Source organism: Ornithorhynchus anatinus, chromosome 11 (assembly GCF_004115215.2).
Source record: "Ornithorhynchus anatinus isolate Pmale09 chromosome 11, mOrnAna1.pri.v4, whole genome shotgun sequence".
Lineage (NCBI taxonomy): Eukaryota > Metazoa > Chordata > Mammalia > Monotremata > Ornithorhynchidae > Ornithorhynchus > Ornithorhynchus anatinus.
Genome location: NC_041738.1, coordinates 21,605,382 through 21,630,580, shown reverse-complemented (window position 1 = coordinate 21,630,580; position 25,199 = coordinate 21,605,382). Strand labels below are relative to the sequence as shown.

General features: G+C 47.1%; 1 protein-coding gene across 5 annotated transcripts in view; it reads left to right on the top strand.

Moving 5' to 3' along the window:
* Positions 1-24,865, top strand: part of NTM (neurotrimin) — a 1,126,386-nt gene extending 1,101,521 nt beyond the window's left edge. For 3 of the 5 annotated variants that reach the window (XM_029075997.2, XM_029076001.2, XM_029075999.2), the window contains 2 exons: positions 16,058-16,090; positions 23,131-24,865. In XM_029075997.2, coding sequence (XP_028931830.1) covers positions 16,058-16,090; positions 23,131-23,231 — 134 coding nt within the window. In that variant the 3' untranslated portion in view covers positions 23,232-24,865. The remainder of the gene's footprint in view (positions 1-16,057; positions 16,091-23,130) is intronic. The other 2 variants (XM_029076000.2, XM_029075998.2) reach the window with 1 other exon arrangement.
* Positions 24,866-25,199: the final 334 nt, after the last annotated feature.

Genomic DNA, 25,199 nt, shown 5'->3' with positions numbered 1-25,199 from the left:
CCGGGGAGGACAGCAGAGAGCTGTAGGGGGACAAAAGAGGAGGTGATATGGACAGGTGCAGGAGATAGATGGACAGATGAAAGAGATGGATGGATTGTCGAAGCGATAAGGTGGATGGATGCCAGAGGCCATGGTCTCCGAGCAGGTATGTGGAGGTATCAGAGTTCATTCTGAATGCATAGATTTCATTCGTAACGACAGCTCTAAGTTTTAAGTTCCAGCCAGTGTTTCCAGAAAGCTGAGATTCACCCAGTATATCTGCTGTTAGCCATAATGCTGGAGGGAACAATATACTTTCCAAACCTGCTGTCCCAAGCAGCTCCAAAATAATTGCAGGCATTCAGTGTCGAGTCGGTGAGCTGAGTCAGACCCAGCGTGGCTGACCCCGATCTGCAAAGAGACATTAGGAAGCAAATGATGACGGATCCACTTGGTAGCATGAGGCCAGAGGAAGCTGGTTTGCGGGAGAGGACCATATGCCACGCATCCCCAGGGGCACACACCTTTGGAGACAGGCAATCAGTTACCACATCCAAATTCTATCCCTGCTAATTCACTGCCTCACTTTGGAAAAACTGCTCAATCTCTCCCTGTCTGGTTTGTGGTAAACTGGGCACAGGGGCCCCTGGTCCCGACACCTCCCCACCACAAAGTGGGCATTTCAAAGCCATGAAATGTCCATGTTGAGATTCCTGAATGATGCTTATTTGTAACTGAGAAACAGCATGGCCTAGTGTAAAGAACATGGGCCTGGGAGCCATAAGATTTGGGTTCTAATCCCTTCTATCGCTTGCCCACTGTGTGACCCAGGGCAAATCACTTAACTTCTCTATGCCAGTTTCCTCATCTGTAAAAATGGGGATTAAATACTTGTTCTCCCTCCCGCTTAGACTAAAAGCCTCTTGTGGGACAGGGATTGTATCTCATCTGTTTACCTTGGATCTATCCCAGTGCTAATATTATGCTTGGCAATTAGTAACTGCTTCATAAATACCACACATAATTATTAACTACCCATAAATAGATATTTGTAGGCATGAACTCAGCAGTAGAGGTAGTAGCAAGCAATCCCATTAGTACTGTGGCCATTGTAGGGTAGATTAATTGTATCTTCAGTTGTGTCAGGAGGGCAAATAGCAAAGAGGAAAGAAAAAGAGGCAGCATGCCCTAGTGGAAAGAGCTCAGATTTGGTAGTCAGAAAACCTAGGTTCAAATCCCAGCTCTGCCTCTTGCCTCCTGGGTAACCTTGAGCAAGTCACTTAACTTCTCTGTAAAATAGGTTCATTCATTCATTCATTCATTCAATAGTATTTATTGAGCGCTTACTATGTGCACAGCACTGTACTAAGCGCTTGGGATGAAGAGGTTGGCAACAGATAGAGACAGTCCCTGCCGTTTGACGGGCTTACAGTCTAATCGGGGGAGATGGACAGACAAGAACAATGGTAATAAATAGAGTCAAGGGGAAGAACATCTCGTAAAAACAATGGCAACTAAATAGAATCAAGGCGATGTACAATTCATTAACAAAATAAATAGGGTAATGAAAATATATACAGTTGAGCGGACGAGTACAGTGCTGTGGGGATGGGAAGGGAGAGGTGGAGGAGCAGAGGGAAAAGGGGAAAAAGGGGGTTTAGCTGCGGAGAGGTAAAGGGGGGGTGGCAGAGGGAGTAGAGGGAGAAGAGGACCTCAGTCTGGGAAGGCCTCTTGGAGGAGGTGAGTTTTAAGTAGGGTTTTGAAGAGGGGAAGAGAATCAGTTTGGCAGAGGTGAGGAGGGAGGGCGTTCCGGGACCGCGGGAGGACGTGGCCCAGGGGTCGATGGCGGGATAGGCGAGACCGAGGGACGGTGAGGAAGTGGGCGGCAGAGGAGCGGAGCGTGCGGGGTGGGTGGTAGAAAGAGAGAAGGGAGGAGAGGTAGGAAGGGGCAAGGTGATGGAGAGCCTTGAAGCCTAGAGTGAGGAGTTTTTGTTTGGAGCGGAGGTTGATAGGCAACCACTGGAGTTGTTTAAGAAGGGGAGTGACATGCCCAGATCGTTTCTGCAGGAAGATGAACCGGGCAGCGGAGAGAAGAATAGACTGGAGCGGGGCGAGAGAGGAGGAAGGGAGATTAGAGAGAAGGCTGACACAGTAGTCTAGCCAGGATATAACGAGAGCCCGTAACAGTAAGGTAGCCGTTTGGGTGGAGAGGAAAGGGCGGATCTTGGCGATATTGTAGAGGTGAAACCGGCAGGTCTTGGTAACGGATAGGATGTGTGGGGTGAACGAGAGAGACGAGTCAAGGATGACACCGAGATTGCGGGCCTGAGAGACGGGAAGGATGGTCGTGCCATCCACGGTGATAGAGAAGTCTGGGAGAGGACCAGGTTTGGGAGGGAAGATGAGGAGCTCAGTCTTGCTCATGTTGAGTTTTAGGTGGCGGGCCGACATCCAGGTGGAGACGTCCTGGAGGCAGGAGGAGATGCGAGCCTGAAGGGAGGGGGAGAGGACAGGGGCGGAGATGTAGATCTGCGTGTCATCTGCGTAGAGATGGTAGTCAAAGCCGTGAGAGCGAATGAGTTCACCGAGGGAGTGAGTGTAAATGGAGAACAGAAGTTCAGTACCTGTTCTCCCTACTACATAGACTGTGAGCCCCCTGTGGGACAGGGAGTGTGCTCAACCTAATTATCTTGTTCTATCCCACTGCTTAGTGCCTAGTGCATAGTAAGTGCTTAATAGATACCACAGTCATCATTATTCAAATTAAATATGTTGTAGGCAGGGAACGTCTCCACCAGTTCTGTCATGCTGTACTCTCCTAATTGCTTAACTCCTCCTTGGATCACACTAGGAGAGTTTCCAGTACTCTACCACTCTCAGCTACGGGAGGGAGAGTAAAGCAGAAGCCTACCCATTCCAGGTCTAGTTTGTTTAGGCAGTGGTTAGCGAGTGGAAGGCAACCTGCTACAAGTCAAAACTTGCCTGTGCTGGGCAGCGGCAGCATGGGAGGGAGTTGAGAGTGGAGACCTGGGTTTACTGTGTGGAAGAAAGCAGTGGTAAACCATTTCCATATTTTTACCATGAAAACTCCATGGATCCACTATCAGAACAATTGCAGATGGAGGTGGGGCGTTCTGGGAGAGATGTGTCAATGGAGTCTCTATGGGTCAAAGATGACTCAACAGCATAAGACAAGAAGCACTTAGTACGGTGTTCTGCAAACAATAAGCACTCAATAAATGCAATTGATTTATTGAGTGATTAATATACCAGTCCAATGGGCTGGTGGGGGCGGGGGTCAACTATACCTTAATTACACCTGCACAGAGGGGAAAAATTCACCGCTGGGGGCATCAGTTCCAACACCAAGGTCAACTGGAGAAGTAGTATGGCTTGGTGGAGAAGGAGCATAGCCAAGTGGAAAGAGCACAGGTCTGGGATTCAGAGGACCTGACTTCTAATCCCAATTTCTGCCACTTGCCTGATGCATTATCTTGGGCAAGTCATTTAACTTCACTGTGCCTCAGTTTTCTCCTCTGTAATATAGGAATCCAATATCTTGTTCTCCCACCTACTTAGACTATGAGCTCCACATGGACAGTGACTTTGTCCAAGGTGATAAACTTAAATCTACCCAATAATTTAGAACAGTGCTTGGCATAGAGTAAGCACTTAACAAATACCATTAAAAAGCAACAGCAAAAAAAGGAATGGTAGTCTACAGGAATTAAGTCTACAGGCCATCTGATTAATTCCTGAATTTGAGCCTTGAGAGAGAAGAATCAATCAATCAATCAATCAATCAATTGAGTGTTTATTGTGTGCAGAGCAATGTACTAAGCAAGTACAATGCAATAGAGTTGGTAGCATAGCTTTGCGGAAAGATCACGGGCTTGGGAGTCAGAGGTCATGGATTCTAACCCCGGCTCTGCCACTTATCAGCTGTATGACTCTGGGCAAGTCACTAAACTTCTCTGTGCCTCACTTGCCTCGTCTGTAAAATGGGGATTAAGCCTGTGAGCCCCATGTGGGACAACCCGATTACCTTGTATCTACCCAGAGCTTGGAACAGTGCTTGGTACATAGTAAGCGCTTACAAATACCATCATTACTAGCGCCCTCAAGGAGCTCATTGTATATAGGGAATGTGTCTGTTATATTGTGGTGTTGTACTCTCCTGAGCATTTAGTACAGTGTTCTGTACCCAGTAAGTGCTCGATAAATACAATTCAGTGCTCTGCAAGCAATAAATACTCAATAAATACAATTGATTGATTGATTGATTGATAAGGAGCTTACAGTCCAGAGAAGTTATTGGTTTCATGCCCTGAGGGAGCTCAGCATCTATGGGACGCTCAACTCTTGGGGAACAAAGGAAAAGTGCTTTCATAGGTCAACTGGCTGTCACGGTTGCAGTCACAACTGAAAGCCTGGAATAGGCAATGTATGAAGGGGAGGAGACCCATCTTCAGAAATTTTGGTTCCTGCCCCATCAACAATTTTTAAAAGTTTCTTACTAGTCAAAAGCTAATGGGTGAGACATTTCAGGCAGAAAACAGTGGGGCCAGAGAGGGAGGCTCTTACACAAACAGACCTGAAGGCTAGCAGTATTCTGTGAGAAAAAGTTCTCTGCCCTCACTGCCACCTACCTCTTCTCTGCCTTGGCAGATTTGGAAGCCCAGACTGCAGAAGCAAGGCCCGGGAAGTGTACAGGGAACATGTTCAACTTGATTAACTTGTATCTGCCTCTGTGCCTAGTACAGTGCTTGGCCTATAGTAAGCGCTCAACAAGTAACATTATCATTGTTCTTAGTAACTGTTCAGTGGAACTATAGCAGCTCTGATGTTCTGGGAGGCTAGAGTGGGGAGTGGAGTGGGGAAAAGGGAATGTAGACTGTGAGCCACATGTAGGACAGGGACTGGTCCAACATGATGACTAGCTGTCTACTCCAGTGCTTAATACAGTTCCTAGCATCTAGAAGGTGCTTAATAAGTACCATAAAAAACAAAAATAAAACCCAAACAAAACATTTCTGCTCCCCTTTGGCACTGGCCTCAGGAATCTGATGGCCTTTGAATCACCATGACTGTCTGAGGACAAATCCAAGCAGCATCCAGAGAAAAACAGTTCCTCTTGGTGAGGGCTTCTCATCCTCTGCAGGTGAAGTGAATTACTCTGGGTCATGGATGAGCGGTGCATAATCTCCTCATCCAAGATGGCAGTGCACTGTGTCTTTACAGATATTGGGTATCAGCATCTTTCAATGCAGAGAAAGGGCATCAGAGATTTACCTGGGGTTCAAGGCTGCTTGCCTGCCATCCCGGGACGTGACCGAACTGATATCTCAACCTCCTCCGTCTTGTATTCTGAATCCACAGTGACTCACGCAAACACAGCAGCTTGAGCTTCGCCCTCCACATCGGGGTTTGATGGTGCAGGTGCCCCAGCATGTTAAAGAAGGGATTAGCCCTTAGGTGGCCATTTCTCCCTTGGTTTATCCAGGCTGGAAAGTTTCCCGCAGTCTCCATTGCAGACTCCATGGCTGTTCATCTCCGCTAGCATTCTCTTGTGTCTTTTATCTCCCAGGCATTAAGTCAGCTTTGATGGTATCAGCGGACAGGGAAAGGCCATCTGATTAATTCCTGCGGGTCTTGCAGTGACCATCAAACCAATTTATTAGAGAATCCAGGATCGGAGTAAACTCTGTCTATCACATGGAAATGATTGCCGGTGAAAGTGATGATCAGGTCTTTCTCCCAAAGGATTAAGGACAGTTAATTAGGCCCAGAATTGCAGCATATAACATTTCAATGCCACACATGTCAAAATCCTCTTGATGATTTTCTTTCTCGAGTGTTGTCTAACCTGACATATACAAGCTACAGGAATCACTGTCTCTGCCTAGTTGAATCAATTGGTCATATTTATTGAGTGCTTACTGTGTGCAGAGCCCTGTACTAAGCACTTGGAAGAGTGCAATATAACAATATAAAAAAGGTGGAAGACACATTCCTTGTCCACATTGAGCTTACAGCCTAGAGTTGGGGACAGAGACCAATACAAATAAATAAATTTCAGATATGTTCATAAGTGCAGTTTGGCTGGAAAGGAGGAAGAAAAAAGGGAGCAAGTCAGGGTAATGCAGAAGGGTTACCCTTTGTGGAAAAGGGAATTTAGTTTGTGAAGGCCTCTTAGAGTAGATGTGCCTTCAGTAAGGCTTTGAAGGAGGGGAGTAATTGTCAGATTTGAGGAAGGAAGACCTTCCAGACCAGAGGCACGATGTGGGCTAGGGGCCTGTGGCCTGGTAGGTGAGATTGAGGCACAGAGAGGTTAGAATTAGAGGAGAGAAGTGTGCAGGCTGAATTGCAGGAGAGTAGCAAGGTGAGGTAGGAAGAGGCAAGGTGGTGGAGTGCTTCAAAGCCAATGGTGAGATAAATGAATAAATTATGGAGCAGTACATAAGTACATAGAGGAATAATGCCTGAACTCTGGGCTTTCCCATACCATACTCTTGACATGATGGCTAACAACCAATAAGAAAATCATAAACAGGTCCCATTATATAAGGAAGACTGAGAAAACCCAATATGGGATTGCTCCATTCTTTAAATTTGTTCCGGCTTCATCCCATGCTGATCAAGCAGCCTGAAATTTCACTCCATTCAAGCTGTTGGAGAAGAAATGGGCACTGAGCCCAGCAGCTTGGTAGCCTTCCTTGTGCTTGGAATGGAAGGATTTGAGAGAGCAGCAGATAGACCTTTTGGGGTTGGGCTCCATTTCAATCAATCAGTGGTATATTTTTAAAATGGCATTCGTTACACACTTCCTGTGTGCCAGGCACTGTGATAAACGTTGGGGTAGATACAAAGTAATCAGGTTGGACATAGTCCATGTCCCCCATGGGGCTCACAGTCGTAATCCCCATTTTACAGAAGAGGTAACTGAGGCACAGAGAAGTGAAGTCATTTGCCCAAGGTCACACAGCAGACAAGTGGCGGAGCTGGGATTAGAACCCAAGTCCTTCTGACTCCCAGGCCTAGGCTCTAGCATTTAATGTGTGCAGAGCACTGTCCTAAGTGCTTGGAAGAGTACAGGTCTGTAAACTCCTTGTGGCAGGGATCACGTCTAAGTACTCTACCTTTTGTATTCTACCCGTACGCATGCTTAGTACAGTGCTCCGCACAGAGTAAGCACTCAGAGAGAAGCAGTGTGGCCTAGTGAATAGAGCACGTGTCTGGAAGTCAGAAAGCCCAGCATTCTAATCCTGGCTTCACCATTTGTCAGCTCTGTGACCTTGGACAAGTCACTTAACTTCTCTGTGCCTCAGTTACCTCATCTGTAAAGTGGAAATTAAGATGGCGAGCCCCATGTTGGACAGCGACTGTGTCCAACCTGATTAGCTTGTACCTACCCCAGTGCTTAGCACAGTGCCTCGAACATAATAAGAGCTGAACGAATACCATAGAAAAATGAATACTTTAGATCAATTAGAATAGTGTCGGTGGATGTGATTCGTACTTTCCAGGAGCTTACCTTTTTAGCCACAAGAGGGTACCTTGGTGTTCCTGGAAGGGTTGCAGCAGGGAGGGAAGGGGAGCCTTAGGAGGAAAGGAATCTACACCTCATTTTCGAGGTGGAAGAGGATTTGAGCACCCAAGGCTGGTTGTCTGACCTGACCACTCAGGCCATGCCCCTGCGCTCCCTCCCAGCTAGGCTTCTCCCTCTGCTCTCCACCCATCTTCCTTCACTCTTCTCAGATTTATGGGCATGACACAGAAAACTGCAATTCAGTCCCTGTTCTCCCGGGTAACATGAGGATCTTTTTCTTTCCTCAGCCCTGCCGTCCCTGCCCTCCAGCACAGTGAGCTAGTTCCTGAGAGGAAACTGCTAGACAGCCTCAGGAAATAGGAGTCTGGTTCACACAGGAACAGCAGGGAAACTAGAAATCTAACAATTTGTCAAGATATCCCAAGCATCCACCTGCTCACATTGAATGGAAGAAACTCCACACACAACAGAGTATCTGCCAACATGTCACTAAATTTCTGTTCAAGCAGGTGGTATCATGAAGGCGGCTGGTTTTTGTTTAAATGCCCTGTGAGAAAGTCTAATGTTCATTCATTAACCTACTCCTATGATAGGAGGGGATAGAAACATTGATATAGATGTTGCTGTCTTCAGGCCTTGTAGAGGTAAAACATTTTTTACAAAATCTTTAGTAATAATTGTGGTATTCGTTAAGCACTTACTATGTGTCAAGCATTGTTCTAAGTGTTGGAATAGATACAAGATAATCATATCCCACCTGCAGCTCACAGTTTAAGTAGGAGGGAGAACAAGTATTGAATCCTCATTTTGCAGAGGAGGGGACTGACGCTCAGTAAAGTGAAGTGACTTGTCCAAGATCAAATAGCAGACAGGTGGTGGAGGCAAAACGCATGTAACTGCATGCTCTGAAAACAGTAAGTGCTCGATGAATATTATTATCGTTGTTACTTAAATACTTCATTCATTCATTCAATTGTATTTATTGAGCGCTTACTGTGTGCAGGGCACTGTACTAAGGGCTTGGAAAGTACAATTGGGCAATGGATAGAGACATTCCCTACCCTCAGCGGGGTCACATTCTAGAAGGGGGAGACAGACAACAAAACAAAACAAGTAGACAAACATCAATACCATCAAAATAGATCAAAGATATATGCACATCATTAATAAAATAAATATGTACAAACATACACAAGTGCTGTGGGGAGAGGAAAGGGGTAGAGCAGAGGGGGGGAATAGGGGTAATGGGGAGGGGAGGAGGGGTAGAGGGAAAGGGAAGGCTCAGTCTGGTAAGGCCTCCTGGAGGAGGTGAGCCCTCAGTAGTGCTTTGAAGAGGGAAAAAGGGTTAGTTTGGCAGATGTGAGGAGGGAGGGCATTCCAGGTTAGAGGTAGAAAGGGGGCCAGAGGTCGATGGCAGGACAGGCGAGAACGACGCACATTGTGGAGGTTATCTGCCATGTGCCAAGCCCTTTTCTAAGTTATGGTTAGTTTTCTAAGTTGTGGCAGTTACGGTTAATCAGGTTGGATACACTCCCCATCCCATATGGGGCACCTAGTTTAAATAGGTGGGAGAACAGATGACGAATCCCTATTTTACAGATGAGAAAACAGGGACATGGGGAAGTGAAGTGACTTGTTCAAGGTCATACAGCGGGCTCCTTGCAGAGCTGGAATTACCACCCAGGTCCACTGTCTCCCATGCTCATGCACTTTCCACAAGGCCACGCAGCTTCCCCTAACTAATCTGATCCCCTTCTGTGACCGAGCAGTGGGTCTGGAGACTAAGAGAGAATCAGTGGAATCATAGTCCTGACTAAGGTCAGCCGCTTAACATCATGCTTAATGATACTAATAGTGGCATTTAAGTGCTTTCTATGTGCCAGGCACTGTACTAAGTGCTGGGGAGGATACAAACAAATTGGGTTGGACACAGTCCCTGTCCCACATGTCTCACAATCTTAATCTCCATTTTATAGATGAAGTAATTTAGGCACAGAGAAGTTAAGTGACGTACCCAAGGTCACACAGCAGACAAGTGGCTGACCGGGATTAGAACCCAGGTCCTTCTGACTCCCAGACCCGGGAGTCATGCTGCTTCTGTCTACGATGAGCCATAAAAATCTTTGGACAACTTTAGACTTTAATAACTTGGGACATGCCCATGATTCACAGCAACTTTAAGTGACACTTGAAAGCATAATTCATAGGTTTTACAGCAATAGAGATTTAATTCTTATTGACTTCAGTTCAGCTCATCATAGCACACAATTAACCTTCTCTTTTACCATTTCTGCATTTGTAAGTCAGGTAACTGAAATAGAAATATGGCATTTAAATGAATGATGCTTTTAAGCACAGTTTAAAATGTCTTTTTATCCTATGCAGGCCAAAAGTTATTGCAATGTAAAGTCATACAAGGACTTTATGGACCCCTCCTACTTGGACTGTAGGTAGGTCTGAATGTGTCAGACCTGACTGACTTGTATCTATCCCAGCACAAAGAACAGTGCTTGACCCATAGTAAGTGTTTTAAACATAGCCTTATTATTATCTTATTACTTGCATATAAGTTTGGAGGGTCCAGACTACACCACAAAGTGGATGGACACGACTGGGGGGTTGAGGAGCAGAGGAGGTGGGGGATTCACTCAACAAGATTCCTAGGGATAAGCACTCTCCATTGTCATTCCCTGAGCTGTGTAAGGAAGATCAGAGGCTCCTTGTTTCAGAAGAGAATTCCTGGGCCCGGCCTGCCCAATCAATCAATCAATCAATCAATCAAACAATCATTTATTTATTTATTTAATGAGCACTTACTGTGAGCAGAGCACTTACTAAGCTCTTGAGAGAATGCAGTGCAATAGAATTGGTAGACAGAGTCCTTTCCCACAAGGAGCTCACCATTTAGAGGAGAGAGGCATTCATATAAATAAATTAAAGATATGAACATAAGTGCTGTAAGGCTGAGGTTAGGGTGAACTTCAAGCGCTTTGAAACCCATAGGAGAGGTTGAGTGTGGAAAGGGTTGGGTTGGAGGGCTGGGATTCCCCTGCTCCCTCTGTTATAGTTAAACCAGTGTCAGGGAATGAGGTAAAGGGGTCCAGCTCAGGAGAGGTGGACAGGACTGTTTATGAGTTGAAAAGTGAAGAGGAGTGGGGAGGAAATGGGGGAGTGATCATGAAAAAGTTCGGGAGGCCTATCTATGCTTTGGAAATATGGGGGGTGATACTCACCCTCAGGATCCTGGGAACAAATTTGACCTGGATGGTGGGTGGAATTGAAGAGTTGTCTTGCTAACAGATCACTTGTTGGGCACCAGAGGCACTCAGTGCACCTAGGGCTCAGTTTACACTTGTTCAGGAATCAACATCCTTTAGGTTATAGACATTAGCGTCCAACCTCGGACTTCAGTGGCCCAGGACAGATCTGCCCCATGGCAGTGAGTTGCAGGGGAAGCCTGTGGTGAGCAGTTGCTGTTGTTATAGATTGTGACATACAATAGCCCCAAGGCAATTAAAGTGAAGGTCAGAGATGAGCAACAAATCATCTCCCTGTCCTGAAACTTCTGGCCTAATGGACACAGAAGAGCTACCTTTTTAGCGAGCTCTATGCTGGGGCTTTGGGCAAAAGCAGAGGGATGAAAAGAACTAACTTGCTGCTGTTTCTGAAAGTCGACCCTATTCCCAGACTCTCCTGAGAGCTGGCCCATTGCAGACGGCGCTTTTGATTTTTAATGCTTGAAATTTCATTTCCGTTTTCACGTGCCCCACGGGAAGATTCGGTTGAAGGCAGACAGCCAAAAGAAGACTGTCAGTCGGCCCCATTCCCTGTGGCAGCTCCGACCCAAGTTAGGAAACTCCCATCATCCTCCCCATTTTGCTCTTCTACAACTGGGTTATCAACAATTATTGCCCCTGGTGCTTGTAGAGTGCTTTCATTGCCCAAAGAGAAAGCACACCCATGATCACACAGCAACTATGAGAGAAAAGGAGAGGCAGACTATATAATAATAATAATAATAATAATGTTGGTATTTGTTAAGCACTTACTATGTGCCGAGCACCGTTCTAAGCGTTGGGGTAGACACAGGGGAATCAGGTTGTCCCACATGGGGCTCACAGTCTTAATCCCCATTTTACAGATGAGGTAACTGAGGCACAGAGAAGTTAAGTGACTCGCCCACAGTCACACAGCTGACAAGTGGCAGAGCCGGGAGTCGAACTCATGACCTCTGACTCCGAAGCCCAGGCTCTTTCCACTGATCCACGCTGCTTTCCCTATTTATAATTGAAGAAAATGAATTCCAGAGAGGTTAAGTGACTTTCCCAAGGTCACACTACAAGCCAGAGGCAAAACCAGGACTAGAACTAGTTTCTAGATTCCCAGCCCGACGGCATTTTCATGAGATCATTTTAGGGAGGTAAAAGCCATTCAGCCCCAGTTATACCACAGAGAAGCAGGAATAACGATTGGACTGGGGGGAAACTACAGAGGCAACGGGTTCCTCCCTTGACCAGTCCACCCATCCCACCTTTCATAGCCGAGCTCAGCAAGATGAGCCTGACAAATCCCTGCTGAACACACAAGTGGCAATATGGGTCACTGAATCTCTTGAGCCCATTTTAATTCTATCTCTGAGTTCATTTCTGCACCTGTTAGAGCACTGCTCCAGGAAACAGTTGGCCTGTGTTACAGTCCTAAATTTGTCCTTAGCTAGCTACAGCTAGTGAAGACCAGGCTTGCACTATACAATAGGCTATACCCTGCCCACCTTTTCGCTTCTCGTACACCAAGCCCAGAGAGAACATGACTGAGAGATGAGGCAGTCTGAGTTGTCCTGGCACCTTCCTCGATTCCTCTGAGCCAGCTTTCAGGTCAGATGTTTCAGGACCGTAATTCTTGATGGGAGATTCTACCAGCACTGCTGAAAAGCTAAAAAAAACCTGCACCAAGGAGCAGAGTCACACCCCAGAATGTGTCAGTGGTGCAAATGCAAATAACCTTTCCCACAAGGAGCTCACCATCTAGAGGAGAGAGGCATTCATATAAATAAATAAATTAAAGATATGAACATAAGTGCTGTAAGGCTGAGGTTACGGTGAACTTCAAGTGCTTTGAAACCCATAGGAGAGGTTGAGTGTGGAAAGGGTTGCGTTGGAGATGTCTAGAGTAGGCAATATGACCTAAGGGAGAGAGCTTTGGATCAGAAGACCAGAGACCAGATTTTAGTCCCAGCTGTCTCTGGGCTGCTGGATGACCTTAAATGAGTCACTTAACCTGGTTGGGTCTCACTTCCCTCACCAGTAAAATGGGTATAAGTTAGTTATTAATAATAATGATACTTAAGTGCTTACTTTGTGCCAAACAATGTTCTAAGCGCTGGGGTAGATGCAAGTTAGGCAGGTTGGACACAGCCCCTGTCCCATCTAGGGCTCACACTCTTAATCCCCATTTTACAGATGAGGTAACTGAGGCCCAGAGAAGTGATTTGCCCACAATCACGCAGCAGACATATGGTGGAGTCAGGATTAGAACCCAAGACCTTCCGACTAGGAGGCCCTGCTCTATCCGCCAAGCCACGCTGCTTGCTCTCCCTCCACTTAGATTGTGAGTCCCCTTGAGGGGTAGGGACTGTGTCTAGTCTAATTATCTTGTATTTACCACAGTACTTTGGTGCCTAGTAAGTGTTTTAAGAAGTGCCATAATTATTCCTATTAATTATGTTCATGTTGTTGTAGTGATGTACGTACAGAGAAGTAGGCGGCAGGTTGGAATTTTAGAATATCAGCTTGGTGGACTACTACTCCCTGTCAGCCTACTGGAAAGAGCCCAGCTCTGGGGATCAGGGAATCTAATGAATCAATCAATCATATTTATTGAGCACTTATCTAGCACTTGGGAGAGTACAGTACAGCAGAGTTTTAGACCCATTCCCTGCCTGCAAGGAGCTTACAGTCTAGGTCCAGTTCTGCCTGCATGGGCTGTGCCATTAGTGGGAAGTTTTCCTGAATGAAAAACCACCTAAGACCTTTCCTGAAGTGGACAGGCCTGGCAGGAATCCTGTAAAATAGCCAGCTAAAGCAAGCGGCGAAGACTGCAGTGTGGCTATAAATAATAAAAAAAATAATAATAATAATGGCATTTGTTAAGCACTTAGTATGTGCAAAGCACTGTTCTAAGTGCTGGAGGGGATACAAGGTGATCAGGTTGTCCCACATGGGACTCACAGTCTTAATCCTCATTTCACAGATGAGGTAACGGAGGCACAGAGAAGTTAAGTGACTTAATGATAATAATAATTATTATGGTATTTGTTGAGCACTTATGTGCTGAGCACTGTTCTAAGTACTGGGGTGGATATAAGGTAAACAGGTTGTCCCACATGGGGCTCACATTTTAGACATGAGGTAACTGAGGCACAGAGAAGTTAAGCTGCTTGCCCAAGATCACACAGCAGACAAGTGGCAGAGCTGGCCTTAAATGGATCAGTAAGCTAAAAAAACTCTGCATGTGTTTCACAAGGTGCAGCACCCTTGCCTGTGTACTTGCTCGTTTCACTTTAGACCCCAGAAGGAACACAACTGGCAGGGACAAGGCAGTGAAAGTGGCACTGTGCAAACCACTAACACTAGAATCAACCCCTCCACGCAGGTTCTCAGGGCTGAAGTTTCGAGACTAAGGCTCTTCCATGCTACCCGATGAGAGAATCCATTACTGTCAAGGCCATTGGCCTCACCACTGCAGAAGGTCATATGTTTATTGCACTTCCTGGGAAGGAGTCAGGTCAATTCCTCTTCCCTCCCTCTGTGCTCCCCCCAACATTATACTCCCTGTGGGAATTCCAAGTTGTCTGGATCTTCCCTTGAGGGGAGACCCAGAACTAAACCTTTGCTCCAGCACAGAAACATTTAGGGCTGGTTATGGACAAGATCTGTGATCGATGGGAGGGTCTGCTCTTCCCTCAGCATCCAACCTGGAAGGGTCCTGACTAATGTTCATTCATTCATTCATTCAATAGTATTTATTGAGCGCTTACTATGTGCAGAGCACTGTACTAAGCGCTTGGGATGAACAAGTCGGCAACAGATAGAGACAGTCCCTGCCGTTTGACGGGCTTACAGTCTAATCGGGGGAGACGGACAGACAAGAACAATGGCACTAAACAGCGTCAAGGGGAAGAACATCTCATAAAAACAATGGCAACTAAATAGAATCAAGGCGATGTACAATTCATTAACAAAATAAATAGGGTAACGAAAATATATACAGTTGAGCGGACGGGTACAGTGCTGTGGGGATGGGAAGGGAGAGGTGGAGGAGCAGAGGGAAAAGGGGAAAATGAGGCTTTAGCTGCGGAGAGGTAAAGGGGGGATGGCAGAGGGAGTAGAGGGGGAAGAGGAGCTCAGTCTGGGAAGGCCTCTTGGAGGAGGTGATTTTTAAGTAAGGTTTTGAAGAGGGAAAGAGAATCAGTTTGGCGGAGGTGAGGAGGGAGGGCGTTCCAGGACCGCGGGAGGACGTGACCCAGGGGTCGACGGCGGGATAGGCGAGACCGAGGGACGGCGAGGAGGTGGGCGGCAGAGGAGCGGAGCGTGCGGGGTGGGCGGTAGAAAGAGAGAAGGGAGGAGAGGTAGGAAGGGGCAAGGTGATGGAGAGCCTTGAAGCCTAGAGTGAGGAGTAATGTCCCAGGATGGAGGTAGGCAGAAGTGGGAAGCAGCAGCCTGCCATTAGCTCCCCTTCCTCAAAGTCCTCCGTGGCTGAGCGAGAACGTGACACCCACAGCACAGGGCAGACTGGGCCCTGGGTAAGGCTAACCGGCACCATCACTTTGGGCTTTTATTCTTCATCCCTATTCCCTGGTAGGTTTCTTCTGGATCTGGGCAACCTGCTTTGTACTAATAATGATGGTGATGATGGTATTTGTTAAGCACTTACTATAGGCCAAGCACTGTTATAAGCACTAGGTAGATACAAGGCAATCAGGTTGTCCCACATGGGCTCACAGTCTTAATCCCCATTTTACAGATGACGTGACTGAGACACGGAGAAGTCAAGTGACTGCTCAAAGTCACACAACTGACAAGTGGTGGAGCTGGGATTAGAACCCATGACCTCTGACGCCCAAGCCCATGCTCTTTCCACTAAGCCACGCTACTCTACTGTAGCACTGTAGCCTGACCTCTCCAAGCTGGGGTTTTTCCTAGAGCGTCCAGTAGAGACCAGTCCATTCCCACCTCCCACAGAATCCCAGAGGTCCCTCAGGGGAGACAAGTTTCAAGGAGAAAAACAACCAATAAAAGCACAAGGAGCACTTGGCCCTCCCCCACCTGCTTAGAGGCCTTCAGTCTCCCCAATCCCTACAAAGTTAGTGGTTGGAATTTCTCCAGTTTATTGCCCCGCCACATCCTCCAGGGAAGAGAGACAAGAAGTCCTCCAACCAGTAAAGGCTCTGTTTCCTTCAGCCTGCCCCCGGACAGAGCGGGTGCCCTCAATTGCTACCTGCCCTAACAGTGGCTTGTTTTTAATTTTTAGAAGAGAAAACTACAGCAATGACACCTTGGAAAGGTTAGTACGCATTCTTCTAGAGGATCCTTCCTTGGGTCTCTCCAACTCGCTTCCCCATTCCCTCATCCTTTTTCCCTCAGCTAACCTAATGGGCTGGTCAATTTCTGATGCCCCAGCAGAGAATAACTTTCCAGCTTGATTTCCGGGTCCTCATTCCCCAAAGATAACTGACGTCCCCAAACCCCTTAACTGTTTGCTTTATCCTGCTCCACTTACCAGATGCAGTCAGACCCTGGACCACCTGTCTCGGCTGTCCCTCTCCCAAACCTACCTCTCTTCACCATTCTATTCCAAATGCATTCCTCTCCAACAAATTTCTCTTGCATGCTACTCTTTGTCTCTGGCTCTTTTTTCCCTGGACCGAAAATGCCATCAAAAGGAAGGTGGGAAGGGGTGGGAGAGAAAGGGGAGGTCCTGGAGAGGGTCAGCCCACAACAGTTAAAAAGTGCCTTGTCGTTTGAGGATCTCACTCTTGCCAGATGCTTTGGATAGATAATTGATGCTGAGAACTGTTCTCTGGGACCCTAATGTTCCAGGAATTGGCCTCTATGAGCCATCATATTTCCCTAATGAGCCAGAGACAGCAAATACCTCAAATCTGGAGTGGAGCCGACAGTGAAAGGAGACGATGAGTGGCTAGCCTACAGTCCAGGCCGATGGCCTCGGGGCGAAGCACAGCTTCATCAGGTCTGGTCAGCAGTTTCTTCGTGTGGCCTGGAGAGTCCGGAAGCAGGCAGGCTGATTTAGACCTCAAATGTTTCAAGTTATGACAAATGTTGCCTTCAGCCAAGGCAGACTTTTTCCTGTTTGCTCCCTGTTCAGGTGGTTTCCGCCCTGTTTCGGCTTTGTAACACATCAGTTTCCGATTTTCAGCACTTGCTTCTTTTCTGGCACCAGCATCAAGGCCTCGTGGAATCGGAGTGGCCAGCTCACAGGAGCTGCAGAGAAATGGGGAAACAACTTTAGAAGTTGCAACAGTCAAGGGAGGGAGTTGGGGGTGTCATTGAAAAGGACAGGTCAGAGGGGTGCATAGTAGTAGAGGCTGGGACGGGAAAGAGTAGGAAGGGGTGGTGATCATGGTGATTACCTGAACGCTAGGAGGTGTCACCAAGGAAGATCATCTCTACTGGCCCTTTTTACTTTCAATGTAGTAAAAGTCTATTATCTTACAGTGTCTCTACTTCTCAACTCTAATGGACTGGGTACACAATTCTGGGTTACATCAGGAAGAATAGGGTATCTGACCCTGGTTCTGAAACTGATCCCTGATTTATTTGATCTCTGCCCAGGACCCCTTTTAAAAGAACAAATTTCATCCTAAGTCTGAGAGCTACCTATGCTACTGCTAATCAATGTCTCACCATATGAATAAATGGCTGAGGAAAGTCCTGAGTTGAACTGGATTCTCTGGGAGGGTATTTTCCCCATTGCAGTGTCCAGTGTTACATGGATCCATGCTAAAAACTCAAAGCACCCAGATCACAGAAAAATAGGCTGGCCAAGTGGAAAGAGTGCAGGCCTAGGACTCAGAGGACCTGGATTCTAATCCTGCCATTACCACTAGCCTTCTTTGTGACCTTAGGCTAGTCACTTCACTTCTCTGGGCCTCCATTTTCTCATCTGTAGGATGAGAATACACTACCTGTTCTACTCCTACTTAGACTGTGACCCCCAGATGGGACAGGGACTGTGTCTGATCTAGTATTTTGGCACATAAAAAGAGCTTAACAAATACCACAGTTAGATCCAAGAGACTTCCAGTGGAAGAATACTGTGTCAGGGTCAGCTAGCATTCTGCCCTTCTCAATAACCCTGTTCTCCTCAGTTCACCCCTTTCTTCTCTCCCCGAGTGGAGATCGGAGAAGTGCTCAGGTAGTTATGAAGTAGTGGAAATTGTTCCTGGAAATCCCTCACCAATCTTAGCCTCCAATAGAAATCATAAGTATGGTATTTGCCAGGTGATTACCATGTGCTAAATACTGTACTCAGCAACTGGAGTAGATAGTGGATAACCGGGTTGGAAAAAGTCCCTGTCCCTCATGAGGGACCACAGTCTAAGTAGGAGGGAGCACAGGTATTGAACTTCCATTTTACAGATGAGGAAACTGAGCCTCGGAGAAGTTAAGTGACTTGTCCAAGTCACCCACCAGGCATGTGGAAGAGTAGGAATTAGAACCCAAGATCCCTGACTTCCAGGTCCTTGCTTTTTCCATTAGGCTACACTGTAGCTTGATGATCTGGAGTCCTGGAGACCTCTTTTGTCCAGGCTTTCATCCTACAGCACAAGATGCTATGGGGGAGGAGAAGTAAGAAGCAACAGCTACTAAACCAAAAAGGGAGAACCACAACAACATTTACCATTATCAAAAGCTAGGAAATTTTCCTCATCCTTTTAGTGGGTTGCCTAAAGGTTCTAATCCCAAATCTGTTCTTTACCTGCTGTGTGTGACCTGGGACAAGTCACTTAACTTCTGGGTGTCTCAGCCCTCACCAGCAAAATGGGGTTTCCTCCTACTTAGACTCTGAGCCCCATGTGAGATCTAATTATCTTGTACCTACCCCAGCACTTAGTACAGTGCTCGGCACATAGTAAATACTTAACATATACCATTATTATTATTATCATTATCATTATTATAATTATTACTGGGCCTCATATCAACTGCTGAAATACTGCAAATGGTTGAATAATACTGACCGGATCTGTTGCCAGGCGAATTAATGGACCAACAAGCCTCTAATTGTCTGAGACTTTATTCTCAAGACAATAAACACTGTTATGAAACCACACGATGACATTTATTGAGTGCCCACTCTAAGAAGGGTACTTTACTAAACACTTGGATAAGGACAACCAATGTCAGATACGTGGTCCCTGCCCTTTAGAGGCTTAACCAACCTCATAGAAACCAATTGCTCATTCAGAAGAGTTGGGTTCTGAAGATCATTTGAAAACTGGCTGTGCGTATATACACTGTGTGTGTGTGTGTGTGTGTTCTCAAGTTAAAGAAGCTATAAACAGAAACACCAAATGAATGTCCCTTGAGAGCTGTTGCAATGGGAGTTAAATGCATTCTCTGTTATAAATTTTAGTCCTGAATAAGAAAGTTGGAACTTGACCTCTGGCTCAAGGTTGTCGGGGAAGTGATTGCGGGGGGTGGGGGGCGGGAGAAGGTTGAGGTGGGGGTGGTGTTGAGACTCACTGGAGGAAACAATCTGAGTGGAACAAAGCTCATGTTCCCCTTCGTAGGGCTCTCCTGGAGTGACCAGTGCCAGGCAAGAGGTTCCTCTGGGCCCATCATAGATGCAAAAGACAGTAATGATAATAGTATTTGTTAAGTGCTTGCTATGTGTCAAGCACTGTTCTAAGCTCTAGGGTAGATACAAGCTAATCAGAGTCCCTGTCCCATATGGGGCTCACAGTCTCAATCCGCATTTTACAGATAAGGTAACTGAGGTACAGTGAAGTGAAGTGACTTGCTCAAGGTGACAAGGCAGATAAGGAGCAGAGTCAGAACTAGAACCTGTGACCTTCTAACTCCCAGGCCCACGCTCTATCCACTATGCCATGTTGCTTCCTTAATGATACTGACTCACTGCTCTCCCAGATTACCCATTTTCCTTTTCTCCTAGTTCCCACATGGCCACTGTCTTCTGAGCTTTGTTCCATCCAGATTGTCTCGGTGATGAGACTGAGAAAACCCAGCTCCTCTGGTCCTCGGGGCCACATTCTTTCAGGATTCACATGGGGAGGGATCTCCCCTTGGAGTTGTCCTACACCTTGCTCTCCTCTCTCGCTCCTCCCTTTGGCTTTGGGTGTCCCCTTCCTCCTCAGTGTCTCCCCTCCTTGAGCCCTGGGAAAAGGAGGACTCTTGGGCAATCAGGAAGGATGGTGCGAGGGGCGAGGGGGTGCAGGCTGGAGACTCAGAGCTAGGGCATGCCAAGAGCTTTTCACTCTAGATTGGGTTTGATCTTCTGAAAATTGTGTCATCTCACCCAAAAGGTCAGAAACGTTCCCTGCAGAATCCATGTAATGCCACTCAGTGGGTGTCCAAGCAACAAGGAGCTGGAGAGCAGGAGCAGAGGAACCTATCACAGGGAAGGGATTCCAGTCTGGGCGAGCTTCTGGTGGCCATGCCCCACACCCACCCTTTGTGCGCATTGAGTGGGGGATGCTTGCCAACCTCAGAACTGACTCTTGCACTGATAGGCTCCCTGGATGGAAAACATGGTCTCGGCCCTTGTAGACATGGCATCTGCATGGCCCACCTTGCTGTGCCCAACAGGGTCTCGCTGCCCTCCACCCTTTATGCCCAGGGCCTTCCTGGGTTTCAGCAGATCAGCAAAGTGGAGCAAATCCAGGTCCCTCACATGAGGGTCTGAGGAATCGGGAACTACTCTCCTTCCCATCTATTTTACTCTAGGATGAACTCCCTTCTCCACTCATCACTGGGAGAAGTTCCCTGGCACGGGCTGAAATGGTTTCCTAGCAGATGTGAGTTCCTAGCGGGGGTCCCTGCCGAGCACACCATATTCCAGATGTCTACTTACAGAATGCAGATGGAATCCTGCTTTCCCAAATGTGCAACACTGAGATGATATCTGGGTCCAGCCTCTGGCTGGAACATATGTGGAAAATACACTGTGCAGGTGCAACCACTGGCTGCTGGGGCCGGTTAGTCACACACATTGGCAGTGTGTGTCGTTAGTCTCTGACTGTCCAGGAACAGAAGACAGAGGCAGATGCAGGGGGAGGAAGGAGGTCAAGCAAAGGGCAGGGTTTGGTCCAAGGCATAGCCTAAGTAATGGGCAGCCTCCTTTCTCTTTCATTTCCAGGGCCTCTTGTCCACCATGAATGAGAAGCACAGGCAGACATGAGTGTCTCACTACAGGCACAGGACTCATTTGTAACTTGGATCAAGTTAGCTTCTGTCCCACTCCCAGAAGAAATATCCCTTTCTCAAGGCCAGCCTCCTAAGTAGTGAGTGTTTGGCTTGGATCAGGGTGTTCTTCTATATACAAGGAAGAAGGAGGAACAATCTCAGGCTAGAGTCAGGCCTCTGCTTTCAGAAGGGGTCAGGAGCCCAAAGGCTGGTGGCAAAGTTCAGTAGTCCAGGGAAAGATAAGTCTTTCTCTAGGTCACAGGTTGTCTGAGGGGAGAGAGGAGGAGGAGGAGGAGGCAGAAGACGAGAAATGGGAGGAAGGGAGGAGGAAGAAAAGGGAGAAGGAAGAGGGGGAGAAGGGAGAGGAGGAAGATGAAAATTGGGTGGAGTAGGAAGAGAGAAGGAATGTGGCCTAGTGGAAAGAACATGGTCTTGAGAGTCAGAGGACATGGGTTCTAAACCCAGCTTCACTGGCCTGTTGTATGATCTTGGGCAAGTCACTTAACTTCTCCATGACTAAATTTCCTCAACTGAAAAATGGGAATTTAATACTGCTCTCCCTCCTACTTAAACTGTGAGCCCCATGTGTGTCAGGAAATGTGCTCCAACCTGATTAACTTGTATCTACCCCAGTGTTTAGAACAATGCTTGACAAACAGTAAATGCCTAACAACAACAACAATAATAATAATATGAGGGAGAGGAGGAGGAGGAGAAGGAGGAAGAGAAAGGGGAAGAAGAGGAGGAGGAAAAAAGGGGGGAGGGGTAGGAGGAGCATGGGGAGGAGGAGAGCATGGATCCAAAGGAGCATCTTTGGATGTGGTTTGGTAGTATTGGTGAGATTACATTGGTGGGAATGTTGCAACTCATTTGCTCTGCACCTTGGGAAAACTGTGTGTTGGTTCCCAATGTGAGGAACCCCTGCAAGGGTCACTGGGCAAACCAGCTGGAGGGTTTGTTGAGAGAGGGTAATATCCCGGCTGGATTATTGTGTCAGCCTTCTGTCTGATCTCCCTTCCTCCTGTCTCTCCCCGCTCCAGTCTATTCTTCATTCCGCTGCCCGGATCATCTTCCTGCAGAAACGCTCTGGGCATGTCAATCCCCTTCTTAAAAACCTCCAGTCGTTGCCTATCAACCTCCGCATGAAACAAAAACTTCTCATTCTAGGCTTCAAGGCTCTCCATCACCTTGCCCCTTCCTACCTCTCCTCCCTTCTCTCTTTCTACAGCCCACCCCGTATGCTCCACTCCTCTGCCGCCCACCTCCTCACCGTCCCCCATTCTCTCCTATCCTGCCATCGACCCCTGGCCCATGTCCTCCTGCTGTCCTGGAATACCTTCCCTCCTCACCTCCGCCAAACTAACTCTCTTCCCCTCTTCAAAGCCCTACTGAGAGCTCACCTCCTCCAAGACGCCTTCCCAGACTGAGCTTCCCCTTTTCCCTCTGCTCCCTCTGCTGCCTCTCTGCCCCCCCACTCACCTCCCCTCGGCTAAGCTCCCTTTCCCCCCTTTCCCTCTGCTCCTCCCCCTCTCCTTTCCCCTCCCCTCAGCACTGTGCTCATTTGCTCATTTGTATATATTTTTATTACCCTATTCATTTTGTCAGTGAGATGTACATCCCCTTGATTCTATTTATTGCTACTGTTTTTGTCTGTCTGTCTCCCCCGATTAGACTGTAAGCCCGTCAGTGGGCAGGGATTGTCTCTATCTGTTGCCGGATTGTACATTCCAAATGCTTAGTACATTCCAAGTACTTAGTACAGTGCTCTGCACATAGTAAGCACTCAATAAATATATTGAATGAATGAATGAAGCCACCTAGTAATGGAATCAGCAGGGCCACACCAGTGAAATCAATCAGGAGGCATCTCTCAATGGTGGGGTCCATCCCTGGGAGAGCTGAGGGCTCAAGGGCAGGTCAGACATGAAGTTTGCAAATGGTAGACTGCTTCGTGCCCACAGTTCAGGGCAATAGTCCTGGAAACCCACTCATGCAGGGAGAGCTGAGGAGCCTGATTACTTGAGTGGTGGGGGAAGAAAGAGATTCCAGCTGCATGTCTATTTCCAAGTAGGAGATCCCAGGTCGACCTGGTTTGTGCCACTGAGTATTCTTCCACTGGGACCATTTGTGTTGAGGCTCTGCCACTTTTCCCCACAGGCCCAGGCGCAGTCAGCGAAGTAAACAACGGGACGTCGAGGAGAGCGGGCTGCATCTGGCTGCTACCCCTACTGGTCCTGCAGCTGCTGCTCAAGTTTTGATGCGGTGCCTCCTCTCCGCGGGATCAGTCTCCGCCTCCACAGCAACCAACACGGCAACGACAAAAAAAAGCAGAAAATTCCAACAGGAAATTCTAAGCAATGAAAGAGAAGACCTAGCCTAGCACACCTAAAATTCCAGGAAATAGAAAAAAAATGAAAGGAATTTGGCAAAGGGGGGAAGAAAAATGGAAATTGCTCTACACTGTCTTGGTACAACTGAGTCTCTTCCCTTTTTTTTGTTTTTTTTTTTTGTTCCCCAAGACGGACCAGCACAACAGTTGGGGCCACCCACCGCACTGCGTTGTGCCGCCTTGTTTTGTCGCGGACAGGCAGGTGGGGGGCCCGGCCGATGCCCCTTCTGCTCCATCACTCCTGGCGGATGCATTCCAAGGCCTCCATCCCAACTCTACCTGTCGATCTAGATGCGCAGACCTGGAAATGCCCTGCCCCCCACCAAACTGGACACCCTCTTCACAGACTGGGCTGCCATTTTGTGTGATTTAAAAAATAAAAAAAAGGAAAAACAAAAACCACCACAAAAAATGACAGTACAAAAGCCACCACAAACCCAACAGAAAAATCTATTGTTCAGCATTCTTCATTTTACTACATGGACATTATGGATAATAAGGGATTCTGATTCATTATTAATTTTATTAATTATATTTTCTGATATGAGTCTAGAACTGTTAGCTCAAAAACAAAAGGAGATGAAGGAAAATTATGTGTAGTAAGTGTTAAAAATGAATAGTGTTCTTCTCGACTAGTTTACACAAAGGTGGAGCCTAACACCAGGAGCCAGTGAAGATTCTACAGGTCCACCAAACACTGATTTAACCAACATCTCTACCAGCGCTAGAAATTCCTCATCCTTTCTCCAGCGCTTAACGCAGGTGATACTATGCTACCCACATACTGTTTAGAAACGAAGAAGGTGATCTTCACTGTAATGTTGAATTCATCGGTTATGCTTCTTTTTACGATTATATATATATATACAGTTTATATATACATATATACATATATTATTTTTTGTTAGAATTCTACCATTTTATTTCTCCACAGGGTCCTATCTCAGACATTACTGCATGCTGTATATGGAGTTAGCTGTGTTTTGGTCTTCTAAGAGATGATAGAGTTTACTGGTAATTTGTGTACTCAGCTCCTGCCTTCTTATTTTCTTGGGTTATTTACATGTCAGAGACATTTATAAAAAGCAGAAAAAAAACCCCACAGGTGCGGCATCTCTTTCAGGCGTGGATTTGTGAGGTCAGAGCTTCCACAGCTGGCAGTCTTTCCTCAATACCACAATGGATATTAACAAGCAACCAGTAACAGAACGGTCAAAAAACAGGAACCACATGCTCTGATCTCGCATGGGATTCTGGGAGGCCAGTGTGGCCACTGAAGAAGTCTTTCACTTAATTTCCACTCCCATCCCCTGCCCCACATTTCCTTTTTTGAGGATGCAATGGAAGATGGTGGATTTTAGGTCCACTTTTGGTCTGGGAACTTGGGAAACAGAGAGGCTTCTGAAAGGGTCCCATCTGGGATGAGGGGACAGGGGTGGGGCCTGGGCAAGGGGGTGGGGGATGTCTCTGACTCTACATTAAAAAGTGTTCCATGTCCCTCTTCATCTTGGTGTGGTACCTCATTGTGAAGCTTCAGGGCTGTGACTGGACTGAGCTTTTTGCTTGGGTTGTGAGAAGTGGGGAGGGAAGAAGACAGGGAAGGGAGGCAGGGCACCATTCTCCACTGGTGGGAAAGGCATCCACTCCAAAACCAGGTGAGTGGGGTGTCACCGTAGCTGATGATCCTAAAGTGTTTCATGTGCCAGGACTTTCATCAACCACGAAAAATGATGAGATGCCTGCTGATGTCCAATCACCTTTGGATGTGAGAATGCGTCAGTCAATCAAGAGCCCAGGATTCTGGGACTGGAAGGAACTCTCTAAGGTATTTGCCTAT